The following is a 19,033-nucleotide window of genomic DNA, read 5'->3' on the forward strand; positions in this document are numbered from 1 at the left end:
GTGAAGTGATCTGTCGGTGAACCCAACCTCTGGCTCCATAGGCTCCGAGAAACAAAAGGACTTGTGCTTGCACGGTAATATCTGCTGTCTCCTTGTTTCATAGGAAAGGTGGCATCGTCCTGATGGCATGCCCGCCACCCGTGAGCACCTGATGATGGTTTTGGCTGACCTGGACGATATCCTTATCCGAGCATCCTACTTCACTGAGATGCGCTCCTCCAGTATCTCTGACATCAGTATGGAAGTTGCCGTGCCCAACTACAGCGGCTTGGCACAGGCCCTGGAGGTGGAGCAGTGCCGCTGCCCACCTGGATACCAGGGACTCTCCTGCCAGGTAATACGTCTTTTCTGAATTGTTGACTCATAAAAAGTGCTCCTCGACATGTCAAAACCATATAATGTCCCCTAAATCCAGGACTGTGCGTCTGGATATACTCGCACCGGGGGAGGTTTATACCTGGGTCACTGTGAGCTCTGTGAATGTAACGGTCACTCTGACTCCTGCCACCCGGAGACTGGGATCTGCACGGTATGTGGCACTAGATAAGTGAATTACTGACCTTGTTGTGGCCAGATCGGAGCTATGACGTGATGGACGAATCTCTAAACATGATATGTTTTTCCTGCCAGAGCTGCCTGCATAACACACAGGGTGAGCTTTGTGAGCAGTGCGCCCCTGGCTTCTTTGGCGACCCCACAGTTGGCACTCCTGAGGACTGCCAGCCCTGTGCCTGCCCCCATACCGACCCTGACAACCAGTAAGTGTCACAGTTACAAGTTACATTCCAACTCTGTTTATTGCTAAAGACAAGTCTTTATCCAGCTCACTTGCTCTGGTTCAAAGGAAATTCCACTGTCTTTTAAATTCCGGAGTTTGATTCAGACTTATTCCCTTTATGGCCCTATCAACTAAAATTCCAAATTGCATTTTTGTTTTTCTCCTGAAACGACATGGTTTTATAACGTCACTCATTTCATTTTAAAGTGGTTTGAAAAAGCTACAATATATAAAAGAAATCTTTCAATTAAGGCCGTCGGCATTAACGTGATAACACAATAATGCCAAAAAAAAACTCGCCCAGTGATTAATATCACAGTTGTTTTTCATATTATATGTGACTTTGCTATTGCAGAAAAATGTAAATTATAAAAATGAATTTTCAGTTATGTCGGTTTGTAGGTTCACAAAGTCAGTATCATTGTGATCACATGTGGGATTAATGTGTGATCACATTTAACAGCAGTTAATGTGATTAAAAATTATAATCGATTGACAGCCCAGGTTTCAATACGTTTTGAAAACCTCAGACAAATGTTACGAGTGTAGACTTTTTTTAAATTTTATTTTGCTTGTCATATTTTAGCCTTAAGCTCCTTTGTTAATTTCACGGCAGAAAAGAAAAAAAAAACATGACAATGAATTTTTTTTTATTTTATTTGCTTTAAAGAAACTGAGCTGATTGTGAACCTTGTCCCTGCTCTTGAACTGAGCTTCTTGTCCTTGTGTGTTTCCTTATAACAGGTTCTCTCCCACCTGTGAGAGCCTTGGAAATGGAGGCTACCAGTGCACCGCCTGTCAGCCTGGCTACACTGGCCAGTATTGTGAACGGTGCGATAAGCCAACACTTTTTCCGTTTTTGTCATTTCATTTTCATAACTTTGCCTTTTCGGGGTTCTCTGTAGTAAAGTTTGTGTTTTTACCATGATCAGTTGTGCTCCTGGATATGTTGGCAACCCACAGGCGAGAGACAAGTGTCGTCCACACGATGGTGAGCTTCAGTCCAAGAAGGATTAAACAGCACTCATGATATAAAATATGAAAAATGAAACCGTACGATATGTTTATATGGTTTAACTATGTGCTGTCACACTGCTGCTGAATTTGTTGTGTAATGTGTCTCTTATGATGATTTGATCTTTGCACTTTACAGTGGCAGCCCCCTTTGTGGTGAAGGTTTATCCAGGAAGGGTCCTGGCGAACCAGGGCGGTCCTGTCACTCTGAGGTGTCAAGTGTCCGGCTCTCCACCTCACTACTTCTTCTGGTCCAGAGAGGATGGTCGACCAATCTCCAGCAGTGCTGACAGACGCAGACAAGGTATGGATCATATTTCAGATATGATACCCTTTATAGGTGTTTTTATGCGAATATCACACCTGTTTGTCACCTGTGTTTGCAGGAGCTGAACTCTTCTTCCCCAGTGTCCAGCCAAGTGATGCAGGGGTTTACATCTGTACCTGTCAGGACCAGCGCAGCACCAACAGGAGCCGTGCTGAAATTGTCGTGACAAGTGTGTATTGCTCTTACTTCCATAAGCAAACAGTTTTTTTTTCCCTTATTTTAGTGCCATTCATAGTTCAAAGCCTGGGGTTTGTTCATGCATGGATCATATAAGACCTCATTTAGATTTGTTGATTGTTGGTATTTAGGAGTTTGAAGGTGTTAGGATGAGACATGACGGAGTTGATAATCGGGGGTGTCAGGCATTTTTTGTAGGATAAAATTGATAAAATTTATTTTGTAATTTACAAAACTCTAAATGTATTTAACAGTATAAATGCATTGTCTGCATTTCGCCAGGTGTCCCATCTAAAGCCATTGAGGTCACCGTTGAGGAGCCCAAAGCCCAGACTGTCAGGGTGGGGTCCACAGTCAGCTTCATCTGTACAGCAAAGAGCAAGGTACCACTGGCCACTGTTCATTATTAAACAGTTGACTCAAAGGGTTTTTGGTCTTCAGTAACAAAATGGCCAAGGAGCGTATAAAAAAGTGTGATAATTGTAGGTAATTAACTTTTAATATTTGAAATCCAGTGTCCAATCGTTTAAATATTAAGTCTGTCAGCAGTGTCAGTCAGTTTGCTGAGAGCAGCAAAAACAATGGGATCAGGGAGATGGATTTCAGAAGGCCTCAAAATGAAATTGGTAAACCTTCATAAAGCTGGAGATGAATACAAAAATATTTCAAAGCATTTAGGCACGGTGGCATAGTCATAGTCAGGCGGGAGATAGTCTTATCTAAATCTCCGTAAGAAAGCAAATAAGTGTATAACTATTACATTATTTATTGTAAAGGAATGTTTTTTGTGTATTTTATTGTAATTATCCTTGGTGTGTTATTATGTTTTATTTTGTGTTCATGTGTGAAATTTTACTACATTGGTCTGAAGTTCACGCAAAATCAAAGTACATGTTGGATTTTTTTGTCCTCACTGTCACGATGTAATTAGAAAACAGGTAGAAAAGTTAAACAAAAAAAGCATTTTTCTGTCACACCTGCCCAACATGGTTGCCTGCACCTTGGGAAGTGTTTGTGTTCATCTGCTCTCCCTCCACCCTAGTCTCCAGCCTACACCCTGGTGTGGACCCGAAGGGGTAACGGGAAGCTTCCCAACCGGGCCATGGACTTCAATGGCATCCTGACGATTCGGAACGTCCAGCCCGAGGATGCGGGTGTCTACGTTTGCACGGGCTCCAACATGTTTGCCATGGACGAGGGCAGTGCCATTCTCTATGTGCCAGGTTCGTGATCCCCGGCACCGCTTTCCATTACCCGTTACCCACCAACCCCCTGCCATCTCACCGGCTTTGGCTCCCGTAGTTAAACCCATACCCTGAACTTGAGTTCCTCCTTAAGCTTGCAATAGTGCATGCGTCTGAGTTTGACTGCATTTCTCATCCTGCATAGTTAACGTGTAATAAGCTCACAGTTCTGACTCCCTGCTTCTAGAAACTAACATATGAGCCATGTCTTACTATCATGTCGCCCATCCAGGCCTTCCTTCTTTTTTTAACTTAATTTCTAATATATCTCTAATAAATGGATTTTCTGCGCTTTATATGAAGAAATACAGCTTGTGGGTCTGGTTTAAACAAAAAGACTAGGCTACAAAAATCTCCAGATAATAAACGTCGATAAAAACAGTCGAGCACTATTTTAGATCAGCGATTTGTTGGGTCATGCTCTCTGCCAACACTCCACTGGAGCTACTGTTGCAGGTTTCTATGTTTCTTGTTTTTCACTCGGCTTTGATTAATTGGTGGCGGTTTGGTTGCTTCTCATCATTGGTAGAATGACTGGCTGCTGCAGTCTGTTTGAGGTTTTACTAGCTGGGTGCTGGATTCGGGTGTCTATCTGTAAACTCTGGGCTCCCTGGGGTCCCTCCCTGCCTGAGCTGTAAGTGTGTAATGATGATAAGGAGCAGTGTGGGTGCCACGGTGGGAGGTTAGTGGCTTCACAAATTGCACCTAAAGAGGACTTCAGAGTATCTGGAAATGAGGAGAAGCAGGAAGAAGACCACTGCCCCGATAAGCGGCCATTTACCATTTACCCCTGATTTGTGTGTGCGTGTGTGTGTGTGTGTTTCCATTAGTCCATTTGATACTGTACTCTTTCCTCAAATTACTGTCCGCTGTGTTACTCTTTTTGATCCATCCTGATGGTGAATTAACAATCGGTGCTAGTAGCCATGCAGTTCCTTCAACTTGAGGTTGCGTATAGTTTTTAAAAGTGCAGTTTTTTTTTTATTGTACTATCCCTTCATTCCTTCCAGTGTGGGCACACGTCTGCCCTGGTTGTATCGATTGTTACAGTACTTGTCAGACTTGGTAAAATATTTAAGAGCATTAGGAAAAAAATAAAATAATTATGTTGATAATAATCAACCATTGTATATTTAGTTTTTTCATTTGCATCCTTTCAGTACTGTTGGCGCATTTGTTGTTTTTGATTGACTGAAATATGATATCCTGAATGTTTCCATGAAATCAAATATATGAATGCTATTACCATATTTGATGTGTGTTTATATTTAGGAAATGTTAAGGGTTTTTATGAGAATATATTTTATAAATCTGTGACACCTTACAATCACAGGTCACATTTTAAGCCTTTTTTTTTTTAATCATTGACAACGTTTTTGTATTTGTTCATTCTTGCTGACTCAAACACAGTATAATTGCAGCTTTACCCAAAGGTGCTTCTGTAAAGATTTTACACTCATTTTAAAAAAAAAATGCTTCTTAATGAACGATATCCTCACTGATGTAATGTACACATGTCACCTTGTATTGTATTTATCATAACTGTGAAAATATTTTGTGAAAAACAGAAAATTGATTAAAATAATGACAATAGATAAAACTGATTTGCCAATTTATGGATGGAGTTCATTGGTTAATTCAGGTCAACCCCAAGCTGTATGACAGCTGTTTAACCAGCTGAAATTAGTACTTTTGTTGCTACTAACCTGCATGTGTCATCATGTGTGGCTGTTCTGCATTAGCTTAGCTCTTTTGCTGCTATACAGTTCTCTTAGTTATGCACTTTGAGTGTGTGTGTGTGTGTGTCTTGGTTTTTAATTTGGAATTTGGTTGGTGTTGAATGCAAGATAAAGCTTAAATGTTTTAAACAATGTGGTCATTTGAACCAATGCACTGGTTCACGATGTGCTTCATTTCCTCAGGTAAGCGTGAAGATTGAATGTATGTACTGTAACTATGATTTCAAATGGCATCAACTAAAATGAATACAATCAAATAGCAAAAGTCATTAGCTGAAACAGGACAAAAATACTGCAGTGCTTTATGTTCAGTTGTTGCCAGTTGAAATTCAGTTCCTTGATTGTTGTAGCATGTTAATAATGTAAGTGTGATGCTATTTGGAAATCAGTGGACAAAGGCACAGTGGCTCCCGTTTTGGAGATGGATACAGGTATCTCAAGGGAGGTGGGAGGTAGTCTGCTGTTACCCTGGAGAACTGACCTGTCAGTATACCTGTCCCCTCCCTCCCTCCTTTCCTCCCACATCTCCAGAGGCCTCACAGACTCAGATGTTTTACACAGCCTATGAAATGTTTGAAGGACACAGAAAGCGTAAGTCCGCGGGGGCACAGTTACCTCTCTGCCAGGCTCCCAGGATGGACCTGGCCTCTCTCTCTCTGTGTCATGCATGCACTCATCTTCTGCAGCATGGATATACTGGTGGACTGGTAGCGTCCATGTACAATCAACCAAGCTCTGCCCTCCCATCACACACGATGGCTCAGAACACCAATCACATGCAACCACCTTAGTTTGAAGTATAATGTGAAGTCCGCAAGACTTTGAGCTTACAAGATTGTACATGAGCATTACTGGCTCCCATCTGGCTCTTTGGGTTCATTGGGTCCATCACTGCAGGAAAACGTGCATGTTGATTCTTATAGGCAACTCTTTATGAATGCAGACTCTATTTGTCATTGCCACATTAAAGAACTAGATCTCTTTTCAATTACAGAAATGACCGCGTCCCCCTAAATTGGACAAAAACAAAATTAAGCCTATGATTTAACATAATGGGTTTTAATGGAATGTGTAAAGTATATATCAGGATATTTAATTAAAATCTACTTCAAAGGAATGCAATCATAGTCCAGCATGTTGCTGTTTAATAAAAAGGATATTGTATTACATTTTGTTAAGTTATTAAGTCTGTAACGATACATCATCAGGTGGTGGAAGCCTAACTGGATATTCTAAGAGGGGGGGGACAGAGTCTCCACATTCAAAGACAGGAGATGATGTTCTTGTTCTTTCTCTCTGCCATCTTTTCTTTCCCTTTTCCTTCCCTCAGGAAACATCTGGGCTTCAAACATCATACTGTGCCTAATACATCCTATCACACTCTCATTACATGAAAGCTCAGTTTGTGTAGACACACTGGTGTCAGTGTGTCAAACTGATGAAAGTCTTCTATTAAAGTAAATATGACACCAATAGCTCCAAGTCAAACTATAATGCAAATGCCATCGTTGATTATTAAATTATATATTGTTTGAAAATAACTTTCCTATAAAGCTGATAAAAACGTGATCTCTGTATTATCCGGAGCAGGGGAGGCACCTCAAATCAGCCGAAAACTGTGATTCATGATCCGTTATCCTGGGGACACATTTTAGACACCCAATCGTGTTTTGTCTACTGAGGGGGGAGGAGCCTTAGAGGGAACTTTAGCAGCAGAGTGGCTACGCTCTTGAATCACAGTAAGAAGGTCCTGGGTTTGATTCCCAAACCGGACGGGGAGATTGCGATCGAGCTCTGCTGTGGGGGCACTTAGGGGGACACTTTCATTGTATTTTGTTCCTTTGCTACACCTAATTATTTTGCTATTGTAAAATAAAATAGTATTTATTTTAAATGCATAATTTACATGCAAAATTTTGCTGCAGGCAGCAGTTCGTTTTGTGTTGTGTTTAAGCCTCTATTAACTACAGATGTTTGAATTTTGATGTTCAAGTTGCATAAAAAGTCAACTTTTAACTCACATTTTCTGCATATAATGAGGTTACACATACTCACAGTTTTTCTAAAATTAGATATTGGATTATATTACAATTATCTTAATGTGTCAAGATTTTTCTACAAACCATCAATGATGTTAGTCTATGTAAAAAAAAAAAAAATCTTCCTTGTTTTTTAGCAGCACAAATTAGATTCTATTTACCCCATTGTAATGGGGTAAAGTCAGACGGATAAAAACCAAACAAAGGTAGCAAGGAGACGAGTTTCTTCTAAGGCTCTTCCCCCATAGATCTTTACAAACACCTCAGGTTAATCTGTGTTCAGTATAAACGTAACGCCGTCTTGTTTGCTCCATGTCCCACAGAGGACGGGGACATTTCTCTCCCCTGTGATGTATTAGTATTTCTAAGGTCAGAGCGACACAGCTGAGGCCAGGCTACAAGGGACCCAGCAGTTTTCCGCCTGCTTAGATAGAGCCTTATATTCCTCCCTCCGTACTGAAAGAGGCCTTTCTTTTGCTCTGTCGCCCTGGGATCATAAGGGATTGAATAGAAAGTCAAGCAGCCAAACAAACTGGCGCAGGCAGCAATATGCCCAGAGGCCATGCCCAGTCCTGCCTGCCACATCTCATCTGTTCCATCTGCTTTAAGGATGTAGACTGCCAAGGGTGGGGGTGGGGGCATGGGTTCACGCTTTCAGTATGATCGGTTCATCAAAATCAGAAGCGTTCCCACAGCTTATACAGATTAAACAACCCACCGGTGGCTATGCTCTTTCCACAAGGTTTTATTTCACTTCACTGTTGCATCAATAGATCCGTCTGCATTATCACGCTTTACCTCTCTATTTCCTCTTGGAAGGGTCTGTTTTGAGCTGTGGTTGACTGGTGTGTCTCCTTCTGTAGCTGCTGAGGGGACCCTGCCTGTGGCCACCGTTACTCCTTCAGTGCTCAATGTCCAGCAGGGACAGCGGGCAGAGTTTCGCTGCACAGTGACTGGAAACCCAACCCCTGCCATCGAATGGATTGGTACGATAAGTTTGAAATAAACTCATTTAAACCGAGAGGCCGATATTCAAGTTAGTTAATGACATTTTGAGAAGACAAACAGTTTTTCTCAATGACAACACGTAACTGTGATTATTGCAGGAGGTCCAGGAAAGAGAACGAGTCCCAGAGCTGTAATACGAGGTGGTGTACTGACCTTCACAGCTGTGGATCCAGCTGATGAAGGAGAATACACCTGCAAGGCTCTGAACACTCATGGCGAGCACACAGCCCGGGCTTCGCTCTATGTACAAAGTATGTTCTGTGTTCACGTCTGTGTGAATGAGTTTTACTCGTAAAGTGGAGCCATAATCCTGTTTACACGTTTGGGTCAAAGTCCTTATGGTGGCCAATGCTGTTTAACCTTAGCAGACTCTAGACATAGATTAATTACTGTGTTGACTGATGTTCTTGAGCTAAATAAGTAACATTCTGATTATTTGTCTGTTTGTGTTACTGTAAACCTGGGCTATAGGATCTAACCTTTTTAATGGTGCAGTGGAGGGATTTATTCATAGAACATGGACGTTGGTATTCATAATTGTGCTTTCATTAGCGTATCATCAGAAAATAACATGCACCGCTATGTTTTACAAATGTCTCTATAGTAGCACAGAACAGAAAAAAAAACAAATCAAATTACTATCAGAAGCAAGAAAAGTCACAGGAATATTTCGTTGTTATATGACATTTTTAATAGTTGGCTAAGTGGCTAAGAAATTCACTCATTTGAACCAGGCAGCTCATGTTCTGACAGACAGTCAGCGTGTCCTGTAACGTATTGTGTGGTTAGTCCACTTGCAGAAACGTGCCAACCACACCCTGAGACACCATGTCAACATATACTGAAAGGTAATGAATGTAGTTTTCACGCGAAGTAACCGCAACTCATTTCAAATACTTAGTGTACAAAGGAAAACTATATTACTTATGACAGAAACAGTAGATCAACAAAAAGAAATAAAATGCAGCACCAGAAGAACATAATGTGTATTGGACGCCATCGTCCTACACTTGGAAAGGGATTCAGTGCTAGATGCTGCACTGTTAAGAGTTATTATCACAAAAGTAACAAACAAAGAGACACAAACTATAAAGGTTTGTCTCTGGAGCTGTTGAATCGTGGCGGATATTTTTTTTTTATCTTGTGAATGATCTCGGTGCATTTTCCGATCAGAGTCCAACCCAAGTGGCCTAGGCACCCTGCCCCAAGTCCAAGTCAGTCCCCAAAATATTGAAGTTCACGAAGGCGACACCTTGAGGTTGTACTGCCGTGCATCGGGATCGCCCGCCCCGAAGCTCACCTGGCTGAAAAACGGAGGACAAATCCCGCCACAGGTGAGACGCGTCCTGCTGCCGCTGCCTGAGTGATGACTTTAACATCAATTAAAACTGTAACTGTATTTGCATTTTGCCGTGTTGTTGCCATGTTGTATCTCTGTCTTGCACCTCAAGGTGTGTCTGGCGCCCTTGATATTTCAACATACTGTTTTGTTGACTGTTTTGACCATTTATCTTTATATTTCCCCCCCCCCTTTCTGTTTGTCTCCCCCTTTTTTTTTTAAAATTTATCCCCCCCTGTTCTGACATTTGCTCAGGCCATTCCCTCTCACGGTTTCCATCAGTTTAAAAGCAACAGTCTCGATGTGTTACAGAGACGTATTGAGGAGCTGCAGGTCTGTCCATCTGTCCACTGTCTGTCTGTCTGTCCCGTCTCACAGTTCACATCCACTGTCTTTTACTGACCTTGTCCTCACACAGTGTTGACTAAGTGCATGATCAAATTTGCCGTTGACACACCCTGTAAATAATTTATTTCAAGTACTCACTAAGTCTCTTTAGAGCTGGTGCCAGATACATTCAAACCCACCAGCTGGGTCTGGTTGATGAGTTGATGTACTCGCACTCAGCTCTTGTTTTTGTGTTGTGTTTTATTGGTAAAATTGTTGTTTTGTACTGGCCTTATCATGAAATTCCAGATGTGTTTGGCCTCTCAGTACCTGGTTCAGCCTCATTTTTCCATAAATGTATTAACAGGACTAAGTTTACATTAGGCACTGCAGGTATGTCAGACATATTTTGCTCCATGCCAGGCACCGCCCCACCACCACAGGGAGTTTTGTGTTAGTCTGGTTTCTGCATGGCCCACCTCAGGTCGGCGATGGCTTCGGGGCCCGTTTAGTTCTGCCTCAGAGAGCCACTGCGTTGTGTCAGCCTTTCCCAGGGGGGGGAGCCGGGCTCTGCCGTGCGACCACGCAGAAATTCTGTATGCTCTAGCAAACGGCCTGCTTTGAAAACTCATCAATGGGTTCAGACACACATTGAGCCAGGACCTGCCTCAGCTACTGCTCAGTTTAGCCTCCCTCACGGTTGAATGGGCTGGAGTTAAGCAGCTTTGTCCATTGATGTCCCAACACCCCCGGGATACAGTAATCCCTCCCGAGACCCTCCCCTTCTGGTGCCGCCCTCCCTCCACTCTTTCTGAGGTGTTTCCAAACTTGACAAAAGCTCATTTTCAGCCTGGGGAACAGTGTACAAACAAATCCGGCTGTTTATTACTCACGAGCCAAAAAGTCATGGGACCTCTTAAAGGAGGTTTTGCGTTTTAGGGTTTCTTTTGACTTCCAGGCCACTGGCTAGTGATTATTCTCACTTTACATTATAGACCTACTTCGTAACATTTATTGAGGACTGTAACCTCTGGCTCAAACCAGTGTGTTGCAAACTATCTCAATTCTAATCTGTGTCCTAATTTCTTTCACCATTTTTGCAGTCGTCAGTAATTATGTCATTTAGAATAAAGATTATAACATAGTAAACCTAGTTATCACTGATCATAATATATTAACACAATGTGCACAAAGTGTAGAGCAGTAGAACCCAAAAAACCGACATCCATCCACAGGAGGTCTGAACTGTAGCAGTAACAGCCTTTGTCTTGTCTTTAAGATCTATGCTCTAGCACTTTGTGTTGCCATCAGCTACATTAGTAATTTCATAACACTGTCATATTTGTGTTGTTTCAAACGACGTGGCACAGGTAAGTGATGTGCTTTTATATTCTGTATGTTCACTGTGTGCGTTGGTATGTTTTAAGTAATTATGAAATCATATCTCTGAGGTGTAATGCACAGCACTGCATATCATGTTAGACCAATCGACAGTGAAATAACATTTCTGTTTATTGTTATTCTCATTCACTCATGTGTTCTCTCCAGGCCCGAATGGACCGCACTGACATCGGTACGCTGCTCGTCCCCGACATCGAGATGTCTGATTCAGGCACTTACATGTGTGTTGGCAGCAACAGCATTGGCTCAAATAGTGCTCCCATTAAGGTCACCGTGCTCAAAGGTGAGACGGCTTCTTTAAACTGAATTAGCCTGCATGAGATGTTTGGTCAGATGATCAACAGAAGTCAGAATACACAGTACACCAGAAGCTTGTGATCCCCGTACCGTATCCCACAAGATTAAAACCACCAGGGGATGTTCTTGTTCGGGCTGATCAGTGTAGATATCTTAATGTTTCTTTCTTGAACAAGTTTAGCACGACAAAAAAGTCAAATGTTGCATCTGAGAAAAAAATAACGTTTTTATTTCCAGAGTAATGATTTTAATTGACGTGATTAGGAAAAGAACGGTAAATGTAAACCAAATGCCAAAAACTTTTATTGCCCACATCTGAACGTGGACGACAAGAGCTCCACTGTGCTGTGTGTTTCTGTTTGTGCAGCGGATCACATCACATCAGTGGTCACAATTCAGCCGTCTATAGCCGATGTTAGCGAGGGCCAGACTCTGGAGCTCAACTGCTTTGCCCCTGGAAATCCTCCTCCCCAAGTTACCTGGAGGAAAGCCAGTGGACTCCTTTCCTCAAATCACCAGGTGATCCCACAAAGATTAGTGGATAAATTGTGCATCATTTTTCTTACACGCAGATTTATTCAGTCCAGCATGTACAGAGTGTTCTTTTATACTATACATGTAAAGGACATTTTGTAAATCCTGCACTGATACTGTAGATTGTTATGTCCATTTTCAGTATACTTGGTATCATATGCTAGTAGTAGTAGAAGTAAAGGTGGTAGTTGTACCTTGGTTCTCTAAGCTGAGCTGAAGTGTGTCCATTCTTTGTCTGCTGTGTAGGTCCTAGGCAGCCGGCTGCGCATCCTGGCGGCCACCCCAGACGATTCAGGAGAGTATATCTGTCAGGTGCAGGGCAGCCCTGGAGGGATAGTATCTCCAGTCCACCAGGCTTCTGTCTCTGTGTCTGTCACTTCATCTTCTTCACGTGAGTTAGTCGACACTTAGGGCCTCGTATGGTGTATGTGGTGTGCTTTTCTTCACGGACTAATAAGAAACATTTTTGGTATTGCAGCAGGATGTAATACAGTTTCCTCTGTGTTTTACCCCCGTCCTCGACTGTGCTTGGGTTCCGACTGTGTGATGATTGGTTTTGTCGTTGGCTTTTCTCTATAGAATTTCTACTTGATGGCAGCATCAGTCAGAGGCTGGGGGAAACACATTAGGGCAGGCTGTTGTTCTCAGGCTGACACCGCCTCACTTCATAACTTAACTTTCCAGTTCTGCTTTCCAGTGTGACCTCAGATTAAATGATTTTCCTCACTACTGTCCCATGATCTCATTCTCCTTCACTCCTTCCTGGACTTTAACTGTGTTTGAGCTCTTGACTTGAATGAAGGCCAGAGCCACATTGAATAGTAATTTATTTACTTGGACTTTCTGTTAAAAAAAAAAAAGAAAAAAAAGGTCAGATTAGTGAAGTGACATTATGAACAGTAATATTCAAATAGAATCTGTCCAGAATCCAAACTGCTGCTTTCTGCTGCAGGTCCTCAGAGTCCAATCATCGCTATTGAGCCCCACAGTGCTGCAGTGCGAGTGGGGGAGTCAGCCAGCTTCAGGTGCAGGGTGTACAGCGGAGCCCAGCCTGTCAGACTGGAGTGGAAACTGGTGAGCAACCAGCCGCTGCCAGGTAATAGCCACACCCACATCCCCCCCCCCCCCCCCCCCCCACACACACACACACACACACACACACAGTCTCTGAGGAATAATTCTGCTCAATGAGTACTGATTGTATGATGTCATTATTTACAAGCCATTACTTTTGCAGTCCACCCATAAAGAACTCTGTTGCTTAATTTAACCAATTTAACCACAGAACATATTGTACAAGTGCCTGAACGTCCCTTTAAGTGAACGGCAATATACAGCAGGTCTAATGTTACGTGTACCTCTGTTCAACAGACAATGCAAAAGTCAGCCCTGATGGTTCTGTTCTTACCATAACCAATGCCCGCCCTGCCAACCATGGTGCCTATCGTTGTGTGGCAAGCAACCTGTTTGGCATTACCCACACCATTGTGTCTTTAATCATTAAAGGTAAGCTACATGCACATGTTCACGGATGAACTTCTAAGTGAAGGCTGCCCTCTAGTGGATGCTCAGATGCAAAGCAACCTGAGTGTATGTTTGTCTATGCCCTCAGAGCCCCCTGTGGCCATTGTCACCCCCGTTGGGCCTGTGCAGGTCAGGGTGGGTGACGCCATTAACCTGGAATGCCAGGCATCAGGAGAACCCCGGCCCTCAGTCTCATGGCACAGGCTGGACAGCAACCGCAAGACCATGCTGAGCAGCCCTGTGCCCATGGAATCCAATGCCGTCATGCAGGTACTGATACAACTCATAGCAACCATAGCAACATGTTCGGAATAGTTGAAAGTAATCCATCATGTTGCCATTTAAAGGTTTAACATTGTGTGTGTTTTCGTAGTGAAATGTATCACATTTTCCGTTTGTGCAGATACTAGCTGCACGTCCAGAAGACAGCGGCACGTATGTGTGCACAGCTCGTAACAACGAGGGCACTAGAGAGACCAAAGTAGAAGTGATTGTTGAGCGAGGCTCTCAAGTGCCATCGGCACCTAGGGCCACTGTTCCCGAGCCACTGATGGTTGTGACAGAGGGGCAGGTTGCAACACTGCGCTGCGAAGCCCACGGTAACCTGCTGCAAATATTCATTCTGAAGGCCTCAATGCGAAGGAAAGCAACAAGAATACGTCTTTAGTCAAAGCAGGAGCCAACGATTTCTTTCCTTCACTTTGTGTTTGGTCATAGGCTTCCCGTCCCCTAAGATCACTTGGTCCAAGCTGCGCTCTCCTCTGCCCTGGAGACACACGGTGGTGAACAACAGTCTGGTGCTGCCCAGCGTCGGTCGCCAAGACTCTGGAGAATACATCTGCAGTGCCACCAACACCATGGGCACCACTGAAGTCACCATCATGCTGGATGTAGAGAGTGAGTGCTGTGTTTGGCTGTTTGGCTGTTTTGGTTAAGGCCCTGTTGGTCAGTGCTCTCGCTTGGGTTGTACAATGTATCCTGTCCTATACACTCCTGCAGTAAATAAATGATAGAATTACTCTCAATATACATTGACCACCAATGTCTATCTTCCGCTTTATATGACCTGGTGAGCACTTTTCTCTTAACTCTAGCCCCTCCTTATGCCACTTCTTTGCCCGATGACGTGGCTGTGCGCGTCGGCGAGGTGATCAGGCTGCAGTGCCTGGCTCATGGCACTCCTCCTCTGACCTACACCTGGACCAAGGTTGACGGAAACCTGCCCGCAAGGGCTCAAGTTAGTGAGGGGGATCTCCAGATCAACCTGGCTACTGCTGAGGATGCTGGGAGCTACAAGTGTGTCGCCAGCAACAACGTGGGCAACAGTGAAGTAATCGCTAAAGTCACAGTCAGATGTAAGTTATGGTCACAATGTTACATTTTACGCTGTAACTGAACCTGAAACATGTTGCACCACAGGATAAAATCGCGTCTCCATCCTTGTTCTCTGTAGCTCCGCTGGCCGTGCGCGTGTCACCCCAGGTTGAGGTAAAGGCCCAGGGCAGTGCTGTGGAGTTCACCTGTTTGGCTGCAGGTGGTGTTGAAACCAAAATTGAGTGGTTGAAGGAAGGAGGTGCCCTGCCACCGAACCACCATATTAAGGATGGGGTGCTGAGGTGACTCAAGAGAAAAACACAGCTCTGAATGTTGGATATGTTTGATGTTAAAGGACCGAGCTGCCAGCGTTGCATGTTATTAACATTTATCATTCACAGATAGAGACCGTATTTCAAAGTATATTTAGCATAATTTAGACATTTTTGTTGTTACAAACACAGTCTATCTCTCAGTACATACTGAACATGTACATTTTAAAAATGACTCGGAAATATGTACTTTCAATATTAAAAAAAACACTTTCTGGTAAAATATGAAAACACAAGTAAAAAGTGAACCCAGGCTTTCTTTCACGTGCTTGATTTAATGTTTCTCTGTAGGATCGAGAACCTTGAGCAGAGCAACGAAGGCGTTTATATCTGCAGAGCAAGCAGTGTGTATGGTCAGGCCCAGGACACTGCCAGGCTGAGCATCCAAGGTCTGTGTTCTTTGCTGTAAATATACTAATAAGTGTATATCTTGCTTTAATTTCAACCAAAAAAAACCATAATTGTTTTTCTTTTCCACAGCGCTGCCAAAGGTGATGATCAATGTTCGTACCTCAGTGCAGACTGTGATGATTGGAAACTCGGTGGAGTTTGAGTGCCAGGCTGTCGGGGACCCAGAGCCCACAGTCAAGTGGAGTAAAGTAGGCGGGGCTCTGCCGGCTCACGTCGTGGTGAAGGGCGGCATGCTGAAGATCGAGCAGGTGACGGAGGCCGATGCCGGGCAGTACCGCTGCACAGCTACCAACGACGTAGGCTCAGTTCAGTCGCAGGTGGTCCTTCATGTCCAGTGTGAGTAATCCTCAAACACACATTTGACACTTGCACTTGCATGCAGATGCGTTCCGGTAAGATATCAGTTCCAAGATTCAAATCCTTGTAACTATTTGCACAGCCCTCCCTCAAATCGCTGCACTGCCGGAAACAAAGGAGGTGACTGTGGGGTCTGATGCAGTCTTACCCTGTGTGGCTTCAGGATACCCGGTACCTGAGATCAAATGGTCCAAGGTAACCAAGATATTTACAATCAAACATACGTGTCAAATGGTCTTTTTATTTACATTTTCCCAACATTTCTGGGAATGGAGGTGTCTATTTGTGATACTGATTTCTGTGTGTGTCTGTGTTCCTTCATTTAGCTGGAGGGAGAGCTTCCGCCTAAGTGTTTCCAGGAAGTCAATGTACTGACGGTTCCTCATGTCAGCCATGAGGATTCTGGGACATACGTGTGCACTGCCTCTAACAAACAGGGCAAAGTGGAAGCCTTTACTACACTTCAAGTTCACGGTTAGTACGCGTGGAGTGGTGGGGCACATAGGTGCGGATGGTTTGGTCACTATAAATTATGAGGATGTGTGTTTTCAGAGCGAGTGATGCCATACTTTGCCCAGGAACCCTTGTCCTACCTCACCCTGCCAACTATCAAAAACGCCTACAAGACGTTCAGCATCAAGATCAACTTTAGACCTGATAATGTTGATGGTAAGGAAACATAACCTGGACAGTGTAATTGCACAGCATAATATTTTATACTTTTTACTTTTTCTACTGTATGTTGTTTATGTTGTTTGTCAAATTTCCTCATGTGTAATTTCTCTACTGTCCCCTTCTTCTCTCTCCCTCACCTCCTTCCTCTCACCTCGTGGTGGGAAGGTCTCGTATTGTATGCCGGTGAGTCTCAGTGCTTAAGAACGCCAGGAGCCCGAGGCTGCATTTTGGCTGCATCAGACTTTCAGACACTGTAACGCATCCATTTTGGAGCTTATTTAGGGGCTGTGAAAGAGATGCGAGATGGTGCATGGCCTATGTTTTGATAATGTACAGGCTGCTGGTTATGATCACAGAAACACTTTTAGGAGTATGAGTGCTGGTACAGCACTACAGCGCTTTAAAAAGTATTGGGTCCCTCGATTTAATTTCTTTTTGTGTGTATCTTGTATTAAATAGTTTCAGATATTCAAACTAAATCCCACATAAAACAAAGGCAACGAGAGCAAACATGAAGATTAATCAAACTGTAGCAAAAACGTGATGTAATATTAAATAGGCCTTTGAAAACAATTATTTACCTCGATTATTTATATTTAGTTTAAAAAGTGGCAACTTGCCATAATTGTCTGCCAAGAGAATCCTGAAGGAGAAAGTCATGAAGTTGACTTCAAGTTGGCTCAAAAGGAATCAAATGAAGTATGAACTTCATCTAACTAGTACTTTTAACACTGGCGAGTTAGGTATTGGATAAACCTTTGTTTTAACTGAGATTTACTTTAAAGATCTGAAACACTTTAATATGACACGAAAGAACAGAGAAAAAAACACGAAGGGATGAAAGGTTTTTTGGCGCCACTGTGAATAAATATAATGAAACACAGTGTTTATTTAATTTAAACATCAGTAAAGCTCTGAAACTAATGAGAACTAATGAGAACTAATTCAAATACCCTCTGCGAGTACTTTTTTAACCTTCCCAAAATTGACACCAGATTTGTGTGGACATGGCAGCAAAATAATTCTAGCAGAAGACATAACAGTGTTGTGAATTTCTTTTATTAATAACTTATATTTGATCTTTGCCTGACAACTTAACTGCAATGGATTTTTGCTGCGTCCCATCAGGCATCAAACTGCAACAACAAAACAACTTGATTTTTGACTTGACTTTCTTTAAAGTGGGAAAATGATGCACAGAGAGCTGCTTACAAAACTTTCAGAGATCATATAGACACGCATGCACAGTATGAGGGCATGTTCTGATTTCCCCATGAGCTTGTTTGGCTCCACTGTGCCCAGTGATGCCCACACAGGATACACAGGCAGAGTTATTGTATTGCATTACATTAAATTGCACAGGTCATAATTGGTCACAATGTTTTGCCTGATATATCCATACTGTACATAACCCGGCATCGATTGGCTTCAAACTTTAAACTTGCCTCACCATAGCATGCTGCTTTACCATACAGCCTTTATTTGTGAATGATACTGTTGCCATTGATGTCCATCTTAAGAAGTCACTTAAAAGTCACCTAACTTAAAATAAAACAAATATATTTACGGACTTATTAAGATGGATATTTTTTAGAGTCTACATTTAGTATCTTGTTTATAATAGTATTCATTAACCCTGTTTATGTGGTGTAGGTATGATTCTTTACAACGGACAGAGGAGGACCACAGGGGCTGATTTTATTTCTTTTGGGCTTGTGGGCGGCCGCTTGGAGTTCAGGTGAGCTCATACCGATCTTCGGAATTGTCCAAAGTGCAGCCTCACGTGGCTTTTTAATGACAAGAATGTTTCTTAACCTGTTTTGGTGTCTCAGGTTTGATGTGGGTTCCGGCATGGCCACAATACGAGACCCCAACCCCATCAAACTGGGAGAGTTTCACACAGTTGAGCTGCATCGAAACCACACGCTGGGCTACATCAGTGTAGATGGAGGAGAGCCCATCAACGGCAGCTCACAGGTGTTTATGTCGACGTGATGGGAACTTCCACCGTCACCCACGTGTATTAATTGAATTCTGTCATCAATATACTTCTGTCCGCTCTTCAGGGCAAGTTCCAGGGCCTCGATCTGAATGAGGACCTGCATGTGGGCGGTTACCCTAACTACACAGTGCTCGCCAAAACTGCTGGCATTAAGACCGGGTTTGTTGGTAAGGCATCACTCAAAAGAGATGCA

At 43.1% G+C, this 19,033-nt stretch overlaps 1 protein-coding gene across 4 annotated transcripts in view; it reads left to right on the top strand.

Annotated features, from left to right (window-relative positions):
• The window catches only part of hspg2 (heparan sulfate proteoglycan 2), an 89,704-nt gene that overhangs the window by 61,297 nt on the left and 9,374 nt on the right, over window positions 1–19,033 (top strand). For 3 of the 4 annotated variants that reach the window (XM_067525592.1, XM_067525593.1, XM_067525594.1), the window contains 33 exons: window positions 104–334; window positions 416–529; window positions 631–758; window positions 1,523–1,609; window positions 1,711–1,769; window positions 1,932–2,096; window positions 2,179–2,289; window positions 2,580–2,680; window positions 3,340–3,520; window positions 5,812–5,871; window positions 8,183–8,305; window positions 8,426–8,578; window positions 9,501–9,661; window positions 9,922–9,999; window positions 11,542–11,677; window positions 12,059–12,210; window positions 12,472–12,616; window positions 13,178–13,321; window positions 13,597–13,731; window positions 13,838–14,019; window positions 14,153–14,348; window positions 14,467–14,646; window positions 14,844–15,104; window positions 15,203–15,365; window positions 15,687–15,784; window positions 15,876–16,142; window positions 16,246–16,358; window positions 16,490–16,637; window positions 16,716–16,832; window positions 17,004–17,021; window positions 18,492–18,576; window positions 18,671–18,815; window positions 18,905–19,007. In XM_067525592.1, the coding sequence (XP_067381693.1) occupies window positions 104–334; window positions 416–529; window positions 631–758; window positions 1,523–1,609; window positions 1,711–1,769; window positions 1,932–2,096; window positions 2,179–2,289; window positions 2,580–2,680; window positions 3,340–3,520; window positions 5,812–5,871; window positions 8,183–8,305; window positions 8,426–8,578; window positions 9,501–9,661; window positions 9,922–9,999; window positions 11,542–11,677; window positions 12,059–12,210; window positions 12,472–12,616; window positions 13,178–13,321; window positions 13,597–13,731; window positions 13,838–14,019; window positions 14,153–14,348; window positions 14,467–14,646; window positions 14,844–15,104; window positions 15,203–15,365; window positions 15,687–15,784; window positions 15,876–16,142; window positions 16,246–16,358; window positions 16,490–16,637; window positions 16,716–16,832; window positions 17,004–17,021; window positions 18,492–18,576; window positions 18,671–18,815; window positions 18,905–19,007 (4,540 nt within the window). The remainder of the gene's footprint in view (window positions 1–103; window positions 335–415; window positions 530–630; window positions 759–1,522; window positions 1,610–1,710; window positions 1,770–1,931; window positions 2,097–2,178; window positions 2,290–2,579; window positions 2,681–3,339; window positions 3,521–5,811; window positions 5,872–8,182; window positions 8,306–8,425; window positions 8,579–9,500; window positions 9,662–9,921; window positions 10,000–11,541; window positions 11,678–12,058; window positions 12,211–12,471; window positions 12,617–13,177; window positions 13,322–13,596; window positions 13,732–13,837; window positions 14,020–14,152; window positions 14,349–14,466; window positions 14,647–14,843; window positions 15,105–15,202; window positions 15,366–15,686; window positions 15,785–15,875; window positions 16,143–16,245; window positions 16,359–16,489; window positions 16,638–16,715; window positions 16,833–17,003; window positions 17,022–18,491; window positions 18,577–18,670; window positions 18,816–18,904; window positions 19,008–19,033) is intronic. The other variant, XM_067525595.1, reaches the window with a different exon arrangement.

Source organism: Channa argus, chromosome 13 (assembly GCF_033026475.1).
Source record: "Channa argus isolate prfri chromosome 13, Channa argus male v1.0, whole genome shotgun sequence".
Taxonomy (NCBI): domain Eukaryota; kingdom Metazoa; phylum Chordata; class Actinopteri; order Anabantiformes; family Channidae; genus Channa; species Channa argus.